A 22,993-nucleotide genomic window follows, 5' to 3' on the forward strand; every position below is an offset into this window, starting at 1 on the left:
AATTTGGTCTTAAAACTAAATGCTATACCTGGTATATACAGTATATATATATATATATATATATATATATATATATATATATATATATATATATATATATATATATATATATATATATATATATATATATATATATATATATATAGTCTGGCAACCTCCGATCTGACGGTGCGGACCATGGACATTACGACCATGAAATTCACCCCGAAACACCCTACATAAAGCATAAAAACATAAGATAGAAATAAATAAATTAGAAAAAGTAATACAGTTAAATACTATTTAATTTACCTTTAATGCTACCATAATTCTGCTTCCAATGTAGTGATGATTCGTAACTAAAATTACATTGAGTTACATCAGGATGTTGGCTATTGGGCAAACTAAAATCGTTCGGACCACAGGAGTTTCGGACCACAGAATGCGGACTAGAGAACTAACCTGTATATATATATATATATATATATATATATATATATATATATATATATATATATATATATATATATATATATATATATATATATATATATATATAACAGTATATATATATATATATATATATATATATATATATATATATATTATATATATATATATATATATATATATATATATATATATATATATATATATATATACAGTATATATATATATATATATATTATGACCTCCGCAATCTAACTCAACTGGTTCCAGAAGGTCGCTTAACCGAAAAGTTCATTAAGTGAAACCATTGTTTCAATGGGTTGTTGGGAATTGGTTCCAGCTCACCGAAAATTTCCTAAATTCAACAAAAATGGTAGAAAAGTTCACTTACTTTGAGGTGTGTAAAGGAAGGCTCGGATGATGATGATGGGATTTAGAATGGGGGTGGAGGAGAAGGGAAGAGAAGGCATTGGGTGGAAGAGAAGTCACCCCATGGCGCCATTTCACCCATAAAATTTTAGCTCTCTTGGTGTAATTCAAGATTATTTTCTTTAAATCAACACTGCACTGCATTATATATTGTCAATATGTAAAATATATTTCAAAATGACCAATAATTTGCTTGGAAACACATAAAAAGCTTAGTTGAAGAGAGTCTCAAGCAAGATGTTACCCAGTGAAACTGAGAGAGACAGTAACTCCTGTTTGTTGTGTTAAGAGGCTGGATGCCGCGATTAAACTAGTCACTTTACCTTCAATTATGTTCAATAATTGTTAAAATGACTAAAATTGAATATTAAACTTTAAAATTATTGAAATAGTATAAACTTCTTGATATTTACTAAAAATAGGGAATTTAAGCCCTAGATCCCATTAATGTATTGGCGGACTGATACTAAAGCTGGTTGCCTGGTCAGTGCGAAAAACATGTTGAGGTCGGTTACGTAAGAACTTCGTTAATCGAATTTTTTCGTTAACGGAATATATATATATATATATATATATATATATATATATTATATATATATAGTATATATATATTTATATATACATGCTGATTAATGAAGTTGAAGGGTAACGGCCAATCATCACAAGAGTCTGAGAGTGAGCCGGTCTGTGAAAAAACCCGCTGCTGATTGGCTGGTGTAAGCGGACGGCAAGTGATCAACCAGCAGTTAGAGAGTATCCACTACAATGTATCAATTGGATTATTGTTATTTAAAATAATTGTTTGACAACTTCCTGGGTGTTTTATTGTTCATTACACTATTACTATGGCAATGCTTATGTAATTAAATTACAATGCATCCATTATTCATTGGGAAATAAATGCAACCCTGTTGTAAATGGACACCAATAGTAGAGGCCCCCAGCCCATCCCCCTATTACCCCTGGAGTAAATGACAGTTGCTTAGGTTTCAACAGGAGGGAGACATGGAGGAATAATGCATAACTGATGCATGTGTGCAACTTTTTGGGGGGGTTGTGTTATCAGTGGCTAATGAACTAGTAAATTTTGGACAGTAAATACATTACAGTATGCACAATTCATTCAGACCTGTTGCACAAGCTGGGAATATCACCCTCAGGTGAGCTAACACATTCTACTCATACTTTGTGTTTTATCGTACGAACTTATATCATTGCTTAATATATCCTGCATTATAACTGCACAGGTAACTGCTTAACCCCACTACACTCTGACCCTCCTCAACCACCGCCCACTTACACACCGGCTCCAGACCTCCCTCTCTTCCTCGCTCATGAAATGCTTCATATTCAAGAGTCGAGACTCCTGGGGTTCACACCACAGAGGGTGCATTGACAATGCTTATGACCAGTTGGAAGTGGAAAGAGGCTGTACCTGTATGAATTGAGCCTCCAGCCAGTCATTTAGGATGAGCCAAGTATCCACTAGTGCATGGAGGTCATTTGAAAGACATCGACTGTGTGACCAAGAACTTAATCTATAATTGTATCTTAAGCTCTGCTCATAGTATTATTACATTTGGTAATGTTTCTTGTATAATCTAAAAATGTAATTGGAGTTATTGATCTGTTTTAGATGAAGTGTATAGTACAGCTGCACTGGGCTTAAATAAGGTAACACACTAATAGTCTTTGTATTTATACTAAAGGATTATAACACCTCATTCCATTGATTTCTATGGGGATAGGACCCTCCACTATTGTTTACTTTATATACTCTTTGCCACTGATTGGCTCGTCGGCCGGTCAGTTACATTTCTGATACGCACTGTTGGCAGATACTGGGCAAGCACTGGCTCCTGAATATATCGGAACCTGCTCTAGTGTTGGTCAAGTCTGGCCTTGAACGAGCTCACACTCGGTGCCGACATAACGCTCTCTGGCAGATTGTTCCAAGAGTTTACAATTCTCACTCCAAAAAAGTTTGCCCTCACAGTTTTCTGGACTCGTGGCCTCTTCAACCTTGAGCTGTGATCCCTTGTGGGGCAGACGTCCGCCAGCTCCAGGTATGTACAGTCAACCGAGTAGTGCCCCCTGAGATGTTTATATACTTCAATTAGGTTGCCCCTCGCCTGTCTGTAGTATAAGCTAGGTAGTTGCAGGCGCTCCAGTCTAAGGGTAACTGGGGTTCTGTAGAGCAGGCACCAGTCAGGTGGCCCTCCTTTGAACATTTTCAATCAATTGACAGTCTCTAGCATACCTCGGGGACCAGACAGGGAAGCACCTTACTCTTGAAGATCCATCCGGATATTTAAACGACCTTCTTATAAGACTTACTAGTTTTGCTCCTTATTTCTTCGGACATACCATAATCCTGATGAGTAATGGGAACCAACTGTACTGTGACAACACATCTACTGCAGTAAGATTGATTGAATGATAACAAATCTGTTTGTACTGGCTGTAGATTCTGGCCACACTGTATTAGAGTGATAAAACCATGTCATTCATCCCCTTAGCCATCAATGAATTTTCATTAAAAAAAAGCCAAGTAACTTCTGATTTGAACTGCCTCTCAGTTACTAATTATTTTCTTAACTATTCTCCAGTTCTTTGATTTCTCCACCAAAATGGTAATACATCAAAGCAAACATAAAAGGTTATGAAAAACACTTACTGGTGCACATAGCTTTACTAAAGTAAATTATTTTAACAAAATATCCTCTTTGGGGGCTGATGCCAAAAAAATAATAATTATAAAATAAATAAATATAAAATAGAGGCATTAACAGTAACACTTAACTTATGCAAAATTACTTTTCACATATTCCTCGTACAATTTATATTCCTCGTTGAAGAAATATCACATCAACTACTGTATACTGTTCACATGAACTTTGCAACCAAGGCATAAAATAGATTTCATCAGTGAAGCTGATTGTCTGGTGGAATGAGGTGCATTGGATTAACTACAGATCTTCATTATTCAAATTCTTTTCTTAATATTCTGTAGAATCCAAAGCCATGGAAATAAAAATTTGCTTAAAAAAAAGCAATGCCCAACTATTTCACCACCCGTGTATATTCACCCAATCACAAGTTCCTTTGATTTGGCCCAGTTGTAAGGTTAGGATGAACAGAGTATAGTTTCTTACAACATCCACCTTAATATAAAAATACTGTATCCTTAACTAGTCTTATCTTCAAAAACATAAGATCCTCCAGATGTAAATTAATAAGTTACTATTTTGACAGTTCCATGTTGACATTTTACCCTTTAAAACTAAATCATGAGTATGTGAAGTACAATAAAATCAACTTTTGTGTGTCCATAGTGAAAGACTAATGGTAGTAATTTTCAGATATAGTTTGTCTCAATTCCAACTGCCTTATTAACTACATTACTAAAAGTTGATACATTGCGACATCAAGCAGTCCCTCATCATCATCACTTAATACAGAAAGCTAAAATAGTCATCATAACTATCATCATAGTACATATCATCACTATCATCACTATGGAAACCAGCTTCACAACTCTCATCAGGACTATCATCCTCTGAGTCTGTGTCAGACTTCCCCTTGTCATCACTATCACTGTTTACTGAGGGTAAAGGGTCAGAGTTAACATCATTCACACTCTCAGAAAAGGGATGGGTACTATCCTCTTCAATTCCTCTTACTGCATCTGATTCCCAAGTCTCTCTATTAATTAGGTTGTCTTGAGTCTCAGATGTAGACCCATAACCCTCATCATTCTCATTAGCAGAGTCAGCTTCACTATCCTTGCCACTGACTATCTCTCCACCACTCGATGTAGGGTTATCAATTTCAATATCAGATTCTTCAGAGGAAGATTCATCACTATCAAAGTCATTCACAGTGTCAGTGGAAGATTCATCACTGTCATAGTCTTCCTCAGTGGAAGATTCATCACTGTCAAAGTCATTCACAGTGTCAGTGGAAGATTCATCACTGTCATAGTCTTCCTCAGTGGAAGATTCATCACTGTCAAAGTCATTCACAGTGTCAGTGGAAGATTCATCACTGTCATAGTCTTCCTCAGTGGAAGATTCATCACTGTCAAAGTCATTCACAGTGTCAGTGGAAGATTCATCACTGTCATAGTCTTCCTCAGTGGAAGATTCATCACTGTCAAAGTCATTCACAGTGTCAGTGGAAGATTCATCACTGTCATATTCATTCTCAGTGCTAACAGAAGATTCACCACTGTCAAGTTTATCCTTGGTGCTAGTGGACAAGTCATCCCCATCAAAGGCATGTAAAGTGCTAGTGAAAGATTCATCATCATCCAAGCCATGTGAAGTGCTAGTGAAATATTCATCACTGTCCAAGTCATCCTCAGAGGAAGATTCATCACTGTCAAGGTCATCTTCAGTGGAAGAAGATTCATCACTACCAAAGTCATCCTCAGTGAAAGATTCATCACTGTCATATTCATCCTCAGAGCTAACAGAAGATTCACCACTGTCAAGTTTATCCTTGGTGCTAGTGGACAAGTCATCACCATCAAAGGCATGTAAAGTGCGAGTGAAAGATTTATCATCATCCAAGCCATGTGAAGTGCTAGTGAAATATTCATCACTGTCAAGGTCATCTTCAGTGGAAGATTCATCACTGTCAAAGTCATCCATAGCACTTGTGGAAGATTCATCACTGTCAAAGTTATCCACAGTGCCATTAAAAGATTCATCATCGTCCAAGGCATTTTCTGACTTAGTTATGGTGCGAGTGTCATCATTCTCATTATCTGAGGGATAGTTTGAATAATAATCATTTTCAGGGTCATCCTCTCTTTGTATCTTGTTCTTAGAGTATGAATCTCTTCTACCTTTCTCATAATTATGGGCATCTTGTTGAGGTGTAGCCTCTTTTGGTTTCCTGCAAGTTAGAGAAACCTAATAAACATTAAGTGTACATGAATGCTGTAATTACAAATATAAACCTAAGGAGTTACTGCCTTTATTTTATTGACAGCAAAAGGACCTTCACTCCACATGAAAGGAAAAATTTATGCAGCTTGCACAAGGAGTGATACTGCATGGTAGAGAAACTTGGGCAGTTAAAGAGGATGATGTATGTAGGCTTGAGCGAGCTGAAATGAGAATGGTGAAGTGGATGTGCAATGTGACTGAAAGACATGAGGCCCCTGTTCATGGCTAAGAGGATGGCTGGGTATTGAGAGAGCTGTCAATGTTCTGCATAAAGGTTGGGAGAGATGGTTTGGGCAGGTGGAGATAAATGGATGAGACCATGGACTTTAACTGTTTTCTTAGCTGTCAACCTCAAATATGCCTGAATACTGTTTGGTGTTAGTTTTGAGCCTTATTTTAATATATTACAACTTTTAAGCCATATTCTAAACATTCAACTGAAATAATAATAATAATAAAACAGAAAATAACCCTGTCTGTTCCTGTTTACTTAAGCCACTAGTGTCATATGAACTTTCTTATGTAAAGTATTTAACAAAGAATAAAGGCGATATCCTTCATTTAACTTCTTTTTTTTTTTATTTCTAGTCAGCCATTTTTCTTTCATACAGTATGAATCCCGGTTTAATTTTAGAAAGTTTGGCCTAGAAAGGCAAGACCAATTCTGTTTTCAGTCAATACCAGCAGTCTTCCATCTCTGCTGGATGCTCATGGTGTTGCCTACCATCTCTATGCCGATGATAGGGTACACAGCTTTATGTGAAATTAATGTCAAGAACACAGTACGTATTGAGATGAAATCCTTGATGTCTGATTTTAAGATTTAAATGTCTCGCTAGGGATGGGGTCAATTATGAATTGAACTGGAATTGATTGGAAAATGCATGAACCCTGGAACTGAAGGAAATTTAAAAAAAAAAGAATAGAATTGAATTTTTTGATGTGGCCAATGTATTATATACGTCCAGTAATATCCCCGTTAGCTGGAACAATTGGCGTAGAGCACTTCCAGGAATGAGAGATTTCCGGGTAACAAGACGACTCTCTTGAACCCGGAAAACTATCTCTTATCCCCGGAATTTTCCAGGTAACGAAAAAATTTTCTCGGAAGTTCCAGAACTTGCCCATTATACCATCTCTCGAACCTGGAAAAATATCCCTCATCCCTGGAACTTTTTTTTTTCCTCACAATTTTCATCTCTGAAATCCGGAAAAAAAAAAAACCCCATTCCCCGAATTTTGTGAAAATTTAAATTCCAGCTATCGGAGAGTTTCGGGTTTGAGGGATTCCGGCTAACGGAGATGTTATTGTGTGTGTGTGTATATACAGTACGTATATATATATACAGGGGTATATATATATATTGTTTGTTCAACATGTCTAAAAGTATAAAACCAGTTTCATACTTGAATAATTTGAAGTAACAAGGCATTGTACGATAATTGAGCTTTGTGTACAATGTAGGTACCAAAACGTACTCAAGACTACCCAGTATTGTTATGCTTAAAATGTCTGAGATTTAACTGAGAGACTATTTCCCACACATTTCAAATTCTTTTGACGAGTTGATTTATGACTCCCAAGTCCAGTGGTATGAAACTTTTTTTTTTAATATGAAAATTAAATAGTGTAATTGAAATGAATTGGAATTGAGAAGCATATGAATTGAATTGAACAGGATTTTTTTTTTCAAAAATGATTTTAACTGAATTGGAATTGTTAAATTGGATTTGAATCAACAAAATAGGAAAGTACTGCTCAGAATTTTAAAGAGCTTGTAGATTCAGTGGTAAAGAGATGTAACTCATTTTCAAAATCTCTATGTTGTGAAAAAGTTTTTGGATACCTGTCTTGTGGACACTAATTCACTTATTTTGTCTCTGGTTGACTAATGTAACTTTATTGGTCTGCCTACTTAATTATTTACTGAAGAAAGTTCAGCATTGAACAGGGTTGTCAGGCTTATTTTTGCTCTCTCACTACCCCAGTCTTGATCAAATTGCATTGGCTTCCAATAAAAGCGAGGATATAGTTCAAACTCTGCATAATGACTTTTAAGACACTTATGAGGTATTTGGCCAACCTACAAAATCCTCTGAAAATACATTCCAAAATGATTTTAAGTATTGGTGATGATCCCTCACACCTTGACGAGCCTAAAGCAGTACTCCTGTGGAGGCCTTTAAGAAACAACTTAACCCCCCCCCCCCTTTCTTTTTAAGTTAAAGACCATGAAGGGGGTCTGGTGATAGAAAATTATACAGTTTAGGAAGTGTTACAACTTAGGGATATACAGTACAGTACTGTATTCAAATGACACAAGTCAATTTCACTTTATGTGATCTCTATTTTTTCTTTTTTAAATTCTTTCACTGGAGCACCTTAGCTTTCATCTTTATTCAAGACATCTTCAGAGGTGCTCCAGTGTTTCCCAGATTTTTTATTCGCGAACCCTAAATAATTCCCATACATTAAAAACTATATCTAATGGTAGCCTGATGCTTTGTGTAAATGTAGCCTATTGTTACAGAAAGAGGAAACATGATCCTGAAAGTTATCAATTATCATGTGACCCATCAGTGGTCTTCACTTGGTCATGCCATGGCGCTCACTGTGAAGGAACGTGTTTCTTGTCGAACATTACATCAAGAATGCATCCTTTAGGGAATGTCAAATTGTATTTAAAAGTCTCTTTGGTGGTCATACTAAACCTTCAAAATCAGTGATATGGAAACTGATGAAGCAGTTTAGAGAAACAGGCTGCGTGAAAGTTAAACACGCCCAAGTACAGTATTGTTACACTGGAGAAAGTGGATGAAGTGCAGGAAAGAATGGAAGAAAGTCCAAAAAAAATGAGATGTTTAGCAAAAGCTCACTGTTCATAAATACTACTACTACTACTAATAATAATAATAAGAAGAATCATTGCATTAAGCATCAAATATTGAGCAAAATGAGACCAAAATTGCCCGCCAAACTAGCAAGTCAAGCTCCAAATAATTACAGTACATAATGATTTTTGACAAACCCAATACAGTACAGTATATATGTACATGTACTGTACTGTACCATATATGCCATTGACAAATTTAAAAAATAGCTTAGTTTGGGCATCCTTTAGTTAAGATTCTGCTTAAATCAGAAAGGCTGGTAGGTATGCACAAAGGATGTAAAAACAAATCTATAGTTTATAACCAACTTACGTTGCAAAAAACTTTTTTAACTTAGCCTGAAAATTTGCATAAGCATTCTTTAGGTTCTTTTGAAAACCAGTTTTGTTTTGTTCAGGTGTTGTTGTATCTTGACTTGATGACAGCATGTAGCATACAAACAGGGTGACAACGAACAAAAGGCAGACCAACCTGTAAAACATACTGTATTAAGTTCAAAATTTCCAAGAAAATTATGTTAATCTTCATAAATCTACACAAATTCATGTACAATACCTATATTAAGTTCTTTGCAAAAAACAACTAAAAAATGGGAAACAAGTGAAAATACAAAACAAAAATTTAAATCACAAAAATTCTCTGCATATTATATATATATATATATATATATATATATATATATATATATATATATATATATATATATATATATATATATATATATGTATATATATATATATATCTCGATACTGCTTTACTAAATGTTCCCAGCCCTATTTGTATTTGTGAACAAATATTAGTGATTCTTAAAACAAAAATGTAAAGATCCTCAAAGGTGTCGACTTTCATGTTCGTAGTTTTTTTTTTTTTAAATAACATTATTTTACTCCTTGACTTCTTCCTAATAACCATTTTAAACTACCCAAATTTAAATTTGGCTTAAAAAAGTCAAACCTTTAAGACATTCATGAAAACCAGTTATTTTAGTCAGGTAGGTGGTGTTCATACCGTAGCTACCACCGCCACACTGACCTTCATATTACCAAATTGTGCCGTAGCTAAACTTAACATCTACAATAAATTTTTGGACGTAAGTGGCTGCAAATTTGTTCAGGCTATCAATATCAAATTCTTCTCTCGGTCGACTGACTGGTCTAACGGTCATCACACTTTGATGTCCATTTACAATTCAGTATAGATCCTCTAGCACAATTATGAGCAAGTAAAGAAGTTATATTATTTATCTGAATTGCATACATGAATAATACAATACTCACTTCATGATTACAGGTCGTAGATATGATGAAGGTTTGGGAAACTAGGATGCGTCTTATCTCCTCAACGCCTCGCCTGAAGTGAGCATTATAAGGCGAGGCGCCGGCGGGAAAAATTACCCCTTAAGAGTCAAGAACAAAACTTAAAATAATTTAAAATTGAATAAATTACTCACTACATCAAGGTTTTAAATGAAAAGTAAATAAAATATATATTCTCATTTCACATTTTTTTAAATATATTTATTTTTCAAATTTCAAGAGTCAATATTGATAAGAGCACTTTTCATTTGATAGTGAAGTAACATCACCCAATCTTCATCTCCCAGACAATATTCAGTAAAGATAAATTTATTATTTTCGCCTGTAAAAGTTACAGATATAAGTGTCAGAAATAAGGGAACTTGATTTTGTTTAAACTTAAATAGTATATTGTACCAAGTTATGATTTAGTGTACAATGAGTTATAAGTACTCTATACTGATCGTTATTAATTTCCTGATTTATTTTTTAACTTCGTTAGTAGAAAGAGTTGTGAAATTTTGAAATTCCGTCGATTTAAACTTTTTAAAGGGTATTTTAAAGTCACACATACAGTACTGTATATATATATATATATATATATATATATATATATATATATATATATATATATATATATATATATATATATATATATATATATATATATATCCTCTTCACCACTAATCAGCGTGTCAGCCGCTTGGGTGATCAGTCACGTCTGTTACGCAAGTCCTGGGCATGCACTGTCTCCTAAATGTATCTGAACCTGCTCCAGTGTTTGTCAAATCTGGCCTTGAATGAGCTCACACTCGGTGCCGTCACAACACTCTCTGGCAGAATGTTCCAAAAGTGATTGGGAGATTAATTGGCCTGTACGAAGAGAACGACGTAAGAGTTTGCGAACATCTTCACCATGCAGATGCCACGGTAACACCCGCTATCTTAATTTTAATTCCACTGAACATCAAAGTTACAGCACTGTGTAAGGATTAATATGCAATTCTCGATACGGAAAATGATTATGATTACACTAAACAATGTCCTCACTTTAAAATTAAATCACAACACATTCCAAGTTATTGAGGCACTAGAATACTGTGATCGGGTATTCCCTGAGATCCCGGATGGTCAAATCTTTCCTGTTGACGTCACATATGACTCTCATTCCCGCGGAGGTAAGTAGCATGACCTGCTGCCTCGTGACCGTGAATGAGAAATGGTACATTGGGTGAGTGAGCGGGTGGAGGGTGAGTCGGGGGCTGGAGGGTGAGTGGGGGGCTGGAGCAAATATAAGGGATGGTGGGGGGTCTGGGACGCTCATTCTGTGGTTGTGCGCAGCCTTCACACGCTTGTCTTGGCTGCCTCGTCAGTCGTGACCCACACTATGTGCGGCTGTGTGAAGTCTTTGGTAATGCCCGCTACCTGCCCCACCCTCAACCAACCAGCCCCGCACCACCCTACCCCTCGCCACCCTACCCCTCACCACCCTTCCCCTCACGGCCCTACCCCTCACCACCCTACCCCTCACCACTCTACCACTCACGGCCCTACCCCCCTCACGGCCCTACCCCGCACCACCCTACCCCTCACCACCCTACCCTCTCCCTACCCCTCACCACCCTACCCCTCACCCCTACCCCTACTCTACCCCGCACCACCCTACCCCTCACCACCCCTACCCCACCACCCTACCCCTCACCACTGTTCGACAGATGTGGTCATCCGCCCACCACAACACCTGCTGCCTCACCTGTCTTTCATCTACTCCCAGGTAACTTATGATACAATGGCCATTACCCGTGTCAGTACCTGCGCTTGTCACCATGCATCAGTTAAAACGTACACCTATGGGTCACTGGTGTTGTAGCATTACTGGGCCGCTGTAGGATACTTGGGGTCATTATTATGTCATTCGTAATATAGGGTCATCTAAAAAATGGCAAAACTTTAATGGGTAAACCTTTTTAAAACTGGGTACTTTTTGTCGGTCCCGGTGTTGTGGGGAACTCTTCATGGTGTTTAGTCACCTTGTGTCATCTATGTTAACCTTGTTACCAAATATGAACAGGACCTGGGAGTGCATGTTGACAACGAGCTGAAGTTCTCGGACCATAGTGAGGAGAAGGTAAATCAAGCAAATGCGCTTATACTAAGGTCATTCGCATACCTAAACGTCCCATATAACGCTCTTCAAAGTGAGGTGCTTCCCCGTTTGGAGTACTGTCATCCTGTCTGGTCCCCGAGATATGCTAGAGACTGTCATTTAATTAATAAGCGTCCAGAGGGCCACCAGACTGGTGCCTGCACGAACGGCATTTCATGGGTACCAAGAGAGATTACAACACCTGCAGTTACCGAGCTGGTACTGTGGACCGGCAAGGGGAGATCTATTAAAAGTTTTTAAGCACTTCAGGACGTTACTCAATTGAATGTTCATACATGGACCTCGTGGATGCCTGCCCCAGTAGAGGTCACAACCTACTGTAAAGTTAAATAAGCAACAAGTTCAGAAAATTGTTGGGGCAAAATTTTTTAGAGAGAGGATTGTGAATCTTGACGGCACCGAGACAGACTTGACCAACACTGGAGCAGGTTCAGGTACACTCTGGAACCAGTGCATGCCCAGTACTTGCCAACAGTGCGTAACAGAGACGTGACCGATCGCCCAAGCGGCTAACGAGCCGATCAATAGTGAAGAGGATAAAGTGTCATCCAGGTTAACCTTGAGTATATGTGATGTGAGTTTTGTACATGTAGTGTTATTTATACTTGTGGCGTTGTTCATGTATATTGTAATACATGAGTTGTATATGTATATTATCATACAGGTGGTGGCGTGTGTGGTGGAGACACAGAAGGACAAACAAACTGGCTGTACAGAGGAGACGCTCTTCGCCCAGTTGAAGGCTCTGGCCGCCGCCATTACTGACTGGTCCCGCGTTGTTCTGGCATTTGAGGCTCTCTGGGCCAGCGGCACTGGTGTACTGGCCACCCCCGCCGAGGTGCAGGAAGTGTTGGCCAAGCTGCGGCAGTGGCTGCGGCAAAATGTGTCCAATACAGTGGCCAACACGACCCGCATCATCTACGCGGGGTCTGTGTCCTCCACCAACTGTCAGGAGCTGGCCACACTGAAGGACCTGGACGGGTTCTTGGTGGGCAGCGCCGCCCTCAAGCCAGACATCGTCCATATCATCAACGCTCGAACTACTCACGTCTCCAGGCTTAACCTCACTCCTCATAAAGACGCCTCGTTACCGTTAATTAAAATTGTTCCCCTGAATCCCGTGAACACATGCCGCTCTACACAGTCGACAGAGACTACAAGGATGAGGAACATGACAGGAGCACTATGGGCGACTCAAGTCCAGCTTATGGCCACTACACGACGCATACAACACCTCAGACAGCAACACTTTCAAAATAAATCACTACCACTAAGGCGATGTCCTAAGAGGTCTATATAAATGAAAAGAGTGTCTATACTGATCTCTTTACCTACACAGAAGAAATGCCTGTCTTTTCCCATCTACAGTACAGTACATGTATTTTTATCTATCCCTGTCGGCGATGCTTAAAACATATCTAGAAGTCTTTAGTACCTTTGTCAATATGCCCAAAGATGTATTAAGAAAAGGTCTATCTGTATTTTTTTGGCTCATGAACCAAGTCAATTACAAAATGAATAAACCATTCAGTATTTTACTTCCATTTCAAGTTAAGTATAAACCACTGATATTACTGAGGATAAGTTGCAAACCCTGCGGCTCTTCTTAATCATCAGTTTCACCGTAGTTTACAAGCTATATTTACCCCCAGAGAAGAGGGTCAAAGGAATAGTGAACTTCTTGAAAAGGGACATGTAAAATGAGTCACCTGAATCAACAGTAATTGCGTGTAAGAGCGAGGGAAAAAGAAAACCAAATTCTCGCGAAAGGATATCATAGCTCTATGGGACCAACCTGATATGATAAGTATATATAAAAAATGTCGGTAGATTACACACCTTGCTTGCCGATGATGCAACTTTCTAAATATGAAATTAATTGGGGAGAGGGGTCAGTGAATGTTTATTGTTAAGGAATAAGCCACGACTAATGTACTGAATTTCAAACTAACAAAAATCAACCTGTATCACGATAAGCAAAAGCCCAAGAACATAACAAGGGAAGGAAAAACTCATTTGTAGAAAATTGACAATTCAAAGGCAGCATTCAGCAAAATTAACGTATATTTTGACGAACATGAGCATCAGCGCTGACAACATGGTGGAGACAATTGCATTATTCTAAAATTGATACTAAAAACAATATCTGTTCACTTTGATAAATCACAATACCATTATTAAATCAATTTCTGTATAGCAGTTTGTTAATGATACTGTTGTCTGTATGTGACAATCGTGTTCTGTTACTGAGACGTCACCAAATAGCGGCCATGTTTGTCATAGAGCCAGACAGTATCGCACTGTTTAAATCGTGAGCAGGATGTTTTTCAACCATTTTACCCAGAAACAATCATAAAACATTTCAACTCAGTGGATCTAGTGCCCCGGAAGATATATTTAGGAACGTTATATTTCACAGACTAATTAGTTATTAGAGCTATGAGATTTCCAACCTGCTGCAGAATTTTTATCTAGAGAATTCCCGAAATTTCCATACGGTGATATGAAGACGAAACCATTGGAAGCTTATAATCAGTTTGTACTTGGACTTGGAAGCTCTGCACTCGACCTACAGGATAAATCCTAAATGGGAGTATTCGCAGAGGCTAAGGTACTGTTGTAGAAATAGTTTCACATTACTGATCAAGCCAGTTTTATTTAATATAACTAATTTTCCATAAGTTATATATTATGGTTATTTAGAAGAATTCAATGCAGGTTTACAGTTGAGTAGCAGCTCTGACTACAAATAGAGGCTGAGATTACTGCATGAAACCCATTATGTGCGAGAGATATGAACCAAGGAAACTTACCTAACTTACACTTAGAATATTTGGTAAGGTCTCAGATGAGAATATCCAGGTTACTAGTAAATGTTAAATTTTTCAAGAAACTACCATTAGAGTTGTCAGGATTCATTTAGAATTCAATTAGTGACGACAAAATCGTAGGAAATTGATTGCCAACTATTACAGTACCAAGATCAAAGTATTTTGGCCAATTCTTCACTTCATGGCTGCAGCTGAGAAAAGAGTGCATCAGCGGCTCAAGTCTGGTTGAATATAGGGCTTTGAAGTATAGGGAAAATACAAACAAACAAAAATCCAAACAAACCATTAAAAACTTTACTTAACCTATAAAAATCCTAAAACTGTAAAGCACTTATCTTATTCTTGTTTTCGGTGTTTAATGTTTTGGTGTAGTTTTCGGTGTTCAGATGAGGGGGGGGGATCCATGAGCTCAAAACTATTTTTAAAGGTTAGGTCAGGTTTTCAAAGGTTTGTTTGATGTTCTTTTTAGCATTTTCCCTCTACTTAAAAGCCATATTACACAACCGGACTTGGAACCCCGGTGCACTCTGATTTGCAGTCCATGGTCTGTTTTTCGCAGCTGCTGCCATGAAGTGAAGTACTGTATTGCCGTATTTTTATATTGACCGTTACATCCTACACCACTGCCTCTGTACTGTACCTTTGGCGATTAAAAATAAATCGCTGAACTGTGTGGTCCGTTTCTCCTAACTCATACTTGAAAGATGGGGAAGGCGCGAAGGATGGTGTGACATAATTTTCACAGCCTATCCACAAGTTAGATCTGCTGACTAGGACGGACAGCCACTTTTCAGTGCTGTAATCTTAAAGGATGTAGTACAAATGCACAGGGTAAACCTTCCCGATAACGGGTCGATTTATCAAGACCAGTGTGAAGAACCAACTGGAGTACAGTATGTGCCATTACGGTTTTTTTACGGTCATCGGCATAATGGGGGTAAGGATATACTGTATGTTTTTATAAAAAGTTTGTTCTTTTTATACTTGGTGCATATACTGTATAGATCAAGGCTTTAAGGTGAGTTGTGTGAAAATGTCTATTGTGGACAAAAGATGTACAGCATTAGAACTCAATATTTTCTGTAAAAAAAAATACTCTAGTAAAAAGCTGACAGAATTTCACTTTTTGTCCTATAGATTTATATAGTGTAACGTTGCACAGTTAAGTGCAGTTTTCTTTGCAGTCTGCACTCAGCATCAATTCTACAATATAAACTGAAGCTAATATCAAAAAGAGCATACTTTGAACCCAGTTTACAGTATATGGTATTTACAAACCAATTGTACCCCAATGGACGAAAAGGCTTTATTTTCAATATGTGTTTATAAAAAAACCAAGCTCTGTGACCTAATATATAAGTAAATTAGATGGTAAAAATTCGAGGTCTGTGTTTATTGCGTATCACTTTTATAGTTAAAGACACGACTCCAACAAAAAATCAGTAGAGCCAGTGTTAAGCAGTACAGCTAGAATGGTGCCTGTAGGAATATTGTATACACCATGGGAACAGAAAATACTTGAGCACATGGTGTGTAAAACTGCACGTAATTTATCTGGCCAACACGTAAATTTTTAACCTTGTGGCTTAAAATTCACTTAGCTATGGTTAACATTTTAGCCAGTTGTAATAAGAGATATACAGGGTCATCGATAAAAAAAATAACTATTTTTGTTTAATAAACCATTTAATTCGTCGTGTAGTCTGGACGGGGCAGCACCTAGCGGTTATTTGTACCCATAGAGACTCCTGTTTCCTTGTTAACAGTCTTGTGTGTTCTCTTCAAACTGCCTAATATAATAATCACATAGTTGTTTGTGTTAGAAATAACTAGTGTGAGAACAGTATAGACATCCATAATGAAGCTGTAAAGAAATGTCACTTGTGTTCCGTGACACCACAGCACTACTAGATGTTTGGTGCATAGTTGGCCACTTCATTTTCTTTTTATTTGTTGAATCTGCAGACAGCGGACAACCTGCTCTGTTAGCTAAAGTTAAGTGAAAGTGTTCTAGTGTCGATTATTAGTACATTAATATCAGTAATGTGTATAATACTGTACTGTGGTTACAGAGGATAATACTCAACAGATTAATTTTCGTGTTTTTTCTCCATCATTATTACATCTTATTCCAAAAACAGTGACACAGGACTCCTGTTTCATATAATACATTTATCACCGTTGAAATATAAGAATAAAATAAATAAAAATATGGAAATTAGATCAAGTTGTTGACTTATGTTTGCATAAGCAACAGCTCCGTACCTCTTACACGTAACTATATAATACTATGGTAAGCACATAATATGTACAAGTTTACTTAAGCTATGATACAGCACACAGTACTGGCCTGTTCTATCAGCTAGGTAGCGTGAGACAACACCAAATAATATAACCATTACACGTAGGTAGAGTTGTAGAGGGCCAAACAGAGTAATGAAGAAGATCCAGTGTCATCACCGTGGGCAGACAAGTTCACTGTCGCTCTGTGAACAAGATCTTCAGGCCGAGCGGTCATCAGTGCGAAGAGAGTTGAAGTAACTGGCAAGCCTGGAGACGTGAGTAGTTCGAGCGTTGATGATATGGACGATGTCTGGCTTGAGGGCGGCGCTGCCCACCAAGAACCCGTCCAGGTCCTTCAGTGTGGCCAGCTCCTGACAGTTGGTGGAGGACACAGACCCCGCGTAGATGATGCGGGTCGTGTTGGCCACTGTATTGGACACATTTTGCCGCAGCCACTGCCGCAGCTTGGCCAACACTTCCTGCACCTCGGCGGGGGTGGCCAGTACACCAGTGCCGCTGGCCCAGAGAGCCTCAAATGCCAGAACAACGCGGGACCAGTCAGTAATGGCGGCGGCCAGAGCCTTCAACTGGGCGAAGAGCGTCTCCTCTGTACAGCCAGTTTGTTTGTCCTTCTGTGTCTCCACCACACACGCCACCACCTGTATGATAATATACATATACAACTCATGTATTACACTATACACGAACAACACATGTATAATAGTATGCATGAACAACACATGTACACAACACATGTACACAACACATGTATAATAGTATGCATGAACAACACATGTACACAACACATGTATAATAGTATGCATGAACAACACATGTACACAACACATGTACAACAATTACAGTATACTAATAGAAAAAAGTCATGCTATTTTCTGGTCCGTGTATTTAGAGTACAGTTGTATACTACACCAGGTGGTGGTTGAGGCACCTTGTGGTACGCCTCACTACACAACCACTTACTGGGCACATACCTTCATGCCAGCATCCAGCGCGTGGGTGACCTTCTGGTGGATGAGGTCGTCACTCTCACTGAAGATAGTGCGACGCTCCGGGTGGCCCAGAATGACCCACTCACACCCACAGTCCTTGATCATGGCCGGTGAGATTTCTCCACTAAAGTTGCCTCGATCAACCTGCAACACCACCCCATCACCATCACTACTTTCGTCTCTGAGTGTCGTTGACCTTATGATGTTATTACTGCCCTTCAACAACTGAGGTCTTTAAGCCCGTAAGAAAGTACACTAGTCTATCAACAATTAGAGATGAGAACTCAACTCAGTGTTATGTACCCTGATTTAACCTTTTGTAATTACCTCTCTGCTAGAACTACATTTCTTAATCATTGACAACTCCGTATAGTGTAATTAAGATCAAGTATATTGTAAGCCATTTTAAAGAACGTCCTAACACTCGTTGAGCACAGCTATTGTCGTACACTCACCTTGTAACAATTCTGTGCGGCAACACCGATTCTGGAAGGAAGCTGCTGGCGGGCGTACGATAGATAGCAGGAAGGGCAGCCAACCACAACTTCTGCAAAGCACAATTTATATATTTGTTAATTTTAGTACGAAGAGCACAGGATAGTGAATATTTGTGACTTTCCTATATCTTTTCTGATAGGAGAGGCATTGAGAATATTTAGCATTTATATTGATATGGTTCCTTATTATCATAATTTTTTTTTGCTGGTTTCCTATTAATATTTTACAAGCACAACAGACTCGGAGTGTAAACAAATGTGCTGCATGAGAGCATTATTCTTGAGTCCTGCCTCTATACTGGATCAGCCTAGTGGCCTTGAGTCACGTGCGAAACACTCGAGGGTTTACACACTGGTGGGGACGTGGTCACACCGCTGCTTGAGTAGTGAAGTAATTACGTTTTCTGTGCAGTTAATACGCCAGAGTCACAGGTGTAGGAGACTTACCTGTGTGAGGGTCGAGGGAAGCATCAGTCATGGTGTCGATGATGTTGTTGATGGTGGCCGTGTCGACGTTCATCTTCCAGTTGCCGATGACGAAGAACCTCCGAGAGGCGACCATGACGGCGGTGTGCAAGAGGTATTGAGGGAAGCTTACCTACAGTACACCCCAGCTGAGTCTACACTCAGTGAAGATTGTATACTCAAAAGGAAGAAGAGTTGGATACGTGGGAGATGGTTTAGTGGCTGTAATATGGCAGAGGAAGGCTTCACCACTCCACAGCGGCTGGGGTTATGTCCGGGGTTGGCTGCAAGAGAGTCGCTACTTCGCAGCGGCTAGGAGTGAGCTGAGGGTGACTGTTGGAGGCTTCAGGTCGCCAGGGTGAGCAGGGAGTAACTGTGAGGACGGCAGGAGCGCCCCGACTTTTATACTGACAAGCATAACCACTCAGTTATTGCAACTTGACATCATAATTTCGCTTTACTTCTTAAGGTCGATCTCTCCTTCCTATACTGGAGGAACTCGTCTTTACAGGGGGAAGAATTGCCTGGTTTTCACGCGTCTTGACGGGTAAAAGTTAACGTAGTGGGAAAATGTTTAAGGGGAATACCCCCGCCCGCGGAACCATGTCGGAAAACTTCTCTGTTTACGTTTGTGTGGAACACTTGTATGTATATATATATATTTATTTATTTATTTATTTATTTATTTAAAGCCATAAGTCATTGTAAAAACTGTGGGCCACAAACGTTTTTCCTGTCAGCAGGCCGGAGCGGAGGTGTGGTTGAACGAATCCCTCATTACCTTGGTCAGTCAGGAAAGTCATTCACAGAACAGCCAGCCACTACGTCAGCGTGTAAACACCTGAGTCAGCTGTGAAAACCCGCCCCCTCCCTCACTACTATAGGGCCATTATGACTTGTTAAGTGGCCACATGAGCGGTGTAATGTTTGCCTCATATATATTTGTTTCGTATAACTTTTTTTCTTTACCGGCATTAATAATTAATTTAACCAGTGCTCTTTTGTCCAGTGATGCTGTGTCCAGTTGTATATTGTCCAGTGTTATTTAACTTATTTTGACCAGTTTTATATTGTCCAGTGCTGTTTTTTTTTCAGTATTAGTTTTTCGTATATTTTATCCAGTGGTATTTTGAACAGTTCTATATTGTCCAGTGTTATTTTGTGATGTATTTTCCAATGGCATTCTGGTGTGTAATATTTTGTCTTGTGTTATTTTGCCCAGTTGTGCTTTGGCCTCTAATATTTTGTCCTGTTATTTATTCCTTTAGTATTTTGTCCAGTGGTATTTTGTCCAATGAGGTTGATTTTATCCTGATGGGGGTTTTGTCCCGTGGAATTATGCCTTGTGGGATTTTGTCCAATGTTATCTTATCCTGTAGTATGTACTCCAGTCGGAATTCTGTCCATTGTTATCCTCTCCATTGCTATTTTGTCCATGGATATTTTGACCAGCAATTGTTTCTGTCCAGTGAATCTCAGCTCGAGGCCGTACAACTAGTAAACTGATAAAAATGGTGAAACGATGAATTGAAATTAAAAATATATACGCCCATTGCTCCTTGGGTCCGGGATGAGTCGCAAGCTGGCTGAGAGAAAATCTGGGTCACAACAACCCATTATACCCGCAACAGGGAAAATCCCACTGCTCAAACTTCCCGGCATTTAATTTTTTTCCCACCCCAAACTCGATGACGTATGAACGCCACTCACTTGGTTACTATGGTTACGAAACAAAGCTGGCGGCCCGTAATGGCGTCAACATTGAAATAGAGAGATTTTCCCGCGCGGTCTGGATGCGTTCTCGCGTCTTGAGTCGAGGACGAAGGAAAACAACGACGACTCTGAGAATTCTGAACTTATCCACGTATGCTAAGTTTTATCGTCTCACCCAGTAGTGTATAAAACATTGTGGCCTTGCTCAGATGTGTGGACCTTTGTAAACTTAGGCCAGATGTGTGAACCTTTGTAAACTTAGGCCAGATGTGTGGACCTTTGTAAGCTTAGGCCAGATGTGTGGACCATTGTAAGCTTAGGCCAGATGTGTGGACCTTTGTAAGCTTAGGCCAGATGTGTGGACCTTTGTAAGCTTAGCCCAGATGTGTGGACCTTTGTAAGCTTAGGCCAGATGTGTGGACCTTGGTAAGCTTAAGCCAGATGTGTGGACCATGTTCATATTGGCTTCAGCGGAGTTTGCACTATATGCTTGTGTGTGTTTAAGCTCTCATCCAGACCACTTCATCACCCTCGCTTTATTAACTAGATCGATTTATTTCAACTGCTGCGCTAATTCAACAAAAAGGACCCAGGCAGGTGTTGGTGAGGCAATCGGGTTGGCGGTCCAGTGCAAACACGCAATGATGTACGGCATAAATCGATTCATATGGGTCAGTGAAACAACAATGGGAGATTTACATACAATGGAAGCTGTAATATCATCTTTTGAGGGAAGAAGAAATTACGCAGAACAGTATTATCCTGCCTACACGGCCTCCTGAGACAGATTCACATGTGTTCCAAATTAAATTCTAGTTATATACAACCTGAATACCGTATAGTGTGAAAATAGCTTTTGGGTTGAGCTAAATTACCCCTGGGGCACGGTGCGGTGTATACCTTCCTGTGTGTGGACGCCCACTCGCTCACCTGTTAATAATGTACAGGTCCGATGTCTTTCTGTACTGGGTCAAGGGCTCCCCCAGTTTGGTTAGGTTAGGTTAGGTTATGTCTCATAATTATATAATTTGTATTAACAGTAAATAATTTTTGTGGTTCACACCTGACCCAACCTAACCGGATCTAACCTTGTTAAGTCATTATAATAATAATTTTGCAATGTAATTATACGTTGTTATGAGGATAATCACATAACTGGTTGTTAACACTTTAAGTTAGAGAGACTTTTGAAGTACATTGTTGGTGTATATATACGGTATAGTTATTTATGAAAGCAATAGTTAAGAGCTCACGTGGGAGTCATGTGGTTTCGTTTCTGTCCAGTTAGAAACTTTATGGGTACCGTAACACAAACGAATTATATAATATTTTTGTATAAGATATGTTGTGTTGGTTGAACGGCAACTCTTAACAAACAGTTGGGTGTGTACAGTCAAGTCCAGACGCAGTTGTAAGCGAGTCAGTAAAATCACCATACAGGTTTACCATTGGCTTGGCATGTGTATAGACCAGTGGTTCTCAACCTAGCCACGGCCCCCAAGGGAGCCACGGCAAGAATTTAGGGGAGCCACGGCGAGCTGTTATAAATTGTACGTTTCCAAATAATGTTGGGAATCTGAATTAAACAAAACTTGTATTACTTATTTTGACTTTTTTGTCATTTTGTTTAATCATGACGACAATACAATTTTAATATTTACATACTCTGGTGCTATTTATTTTTTTTTACGGATTATTTAAGATTTCACAGGTCCAGTACCTGTCTGTGTGACAAGCGCTGGGCCGAGCTGCTGAACTGACTTGTTCAATACGTGTCCGTGTGTCATCCCTTTGCAAGTGGTGATAGGACCGAAGGGTCTCAGTGGAGTGTATTGTCTCTGAACCATATATTGTGTTTGAGCTTAACTCAAGCATAATATACTCTATAATTGGTGTTACTTATTTTGTTAAATAATTCATGTGGTCGCTGCTTTACGTGGGTGAAATATTTGTACACTTCCTTTATTAATTATTTCCTTATTTATTGGTACCATTGTTGTTCATACTCATTCTTTACTTATATAATC

At 38.8% G+C, this 22,993-nt stretch overlaps 3 protein-coding genes across 3 annotated transcripts; 1 reads left to right on the forward strand and 2 right to left on the reverse strand.

The window, feature by feature from the left end:
- Nucleotides 1-3,886: 3,886 nt before the first annotated feature.
- Nucleotides 3,887-10,166, reverse strand: LOC121868576 (clumping factor A-like). Its single transcript, XM_042369333.1, has 3 exons — nucleotides 9,983-10,166; nucleotides 9,018-9,176; nucleotides 3,887-5,760 (listed from the first exon to the last, which is right to left on the reverse strand). Exons 1-3 carry the CDS (start codon nucleotides 9,985-9,987, stop codon nucleotides 4,311-4,313), a joined length of 1,614 nt encoding a protein of 537 aa, XP_042225267.1. The 5' UTR covers nucleotides 9,988-10,166; the 3' UTR covers nucleotides 3,887-4,310.
- Nucleotides 10,167-11,018: 852 nt separating this feature from the next.
- Nucleotides 11,019-13,693, forward strand: LOC121868499. The gene is made up of 3 exons (XM_042369163.1): nucleotides 11,019-11,178; nucleotides 11,665-11,774; nucleotides 12,832-13,693. The coding sequence occupies exons 1-3, from the start codon at nucleotides 11,019-11,021 to the stop codon at nucleotides 13,465-13,467; spliced, it is 906 nt and encodes a 301-aa protein (XP_042225097.1). The 3' UTR covers nucleotides 13,468-13,693.
- Nucleotides 13,694-17,088: 3,395 nt separating this feature from the next.
- On the reverse strand, nucleotides 17,089-19,635 carry LOC121868577 (triosephosphate isomerase-like). The gene is made up of 4 exons (XM_042369334.1): nucleotides 19,236-19,635; nucleotides 18,747-18,838; nucleotides 18,274-18,435; nucleotides 17,089-17,940 (listed from the first exon to the last, which is right to left on the reverse strand). The coding sequence occupies exons 1-4, from the start codon at nucleotides 19,348-19,350 to the stop codon at nucleotides 17,500-17,502; spliced, it is 810 nt and encodes a 269-aa protein (XP_042225268.1). The 5' UTR covers nucleotides 19,351-19,635; the 3' UTR covers nucleotides 17,089-17,499.
- Nucleotides 19,636-22,993: the final 3,358 nt, after the last annotated feature.

Source organism: Homarus americanus, unplaced genomic scaffold (genome assembly GCF_018991925.1).
Source record: "Homarus americanus isolate GMGI-L3 unplaced genomic scaffold, GMGI_Hamer_2.0 scaffold59495, whole genome shotgun sequence".
In the NCBI taxonomy this organism is placed as follows: Eukaryota; Metazoa; Arthropoda; class Malacostraca; order Decapoda; family Nephropidae; genus Homarus; species Homarus americanus.

Excerpts from the sequence above, each read along its gene's own strand:
- LOC121868576 (XM_042369333.1), bottom strand. Across the intron at positions 5,761-9,017 it reads TTAAAAAAGTTTTTTGCAAC|GAAACCAAAAGAGGCTACAC; the intron begins GTAAGTTGGTTA and ends TCTAACTTGCAG.
- LOC121868499 (XM_042369163.1), top strand. The coding sequence starts at position 11,019 with ATGATTATGATTACACTAAACAATGTCCTCACTTTAAAATTAAATCAC. Across the intron at positions 11,179-11,664 it reads TGACTCTCATTCCCGCGGAG|ACCCCTCACCACCCCTACCC; the intron begins GTAAGTAGCATG and ends CCGCACCACCCT. Across the intron at positions 11,775-12,831 it reads TGTCTTTCATCTACTCCCAG|GTGGTGGCGTGTGTGGTGGA; the intron begins GTAACTTATGAT and ends ATTATCATACAG.
- LOC121868577 (XM_042369334.1), bottom strand. The coding sequence starts at position 19,350 with ATGGTCGCCTCTCGGAGGTTCTTCGTCATCGGCAACTGGAAGATGAAC. Across the intron at positions 18,436-18,746 it reads CCGCACAGAATTGTTACAAG|GTTGATCGAGGCAACTTTAG; the intron begins GTGAGTGTACGA and ends GTGGTGTTGCAG. Across the intron at positions 17,941-18,273 it reads CGCTGGATGCTGGCATGAAG|GTGGTGGCGTGTGTGGTGGA; the intron begins GTATGTGCCCAG and ends ATTATCATACAG.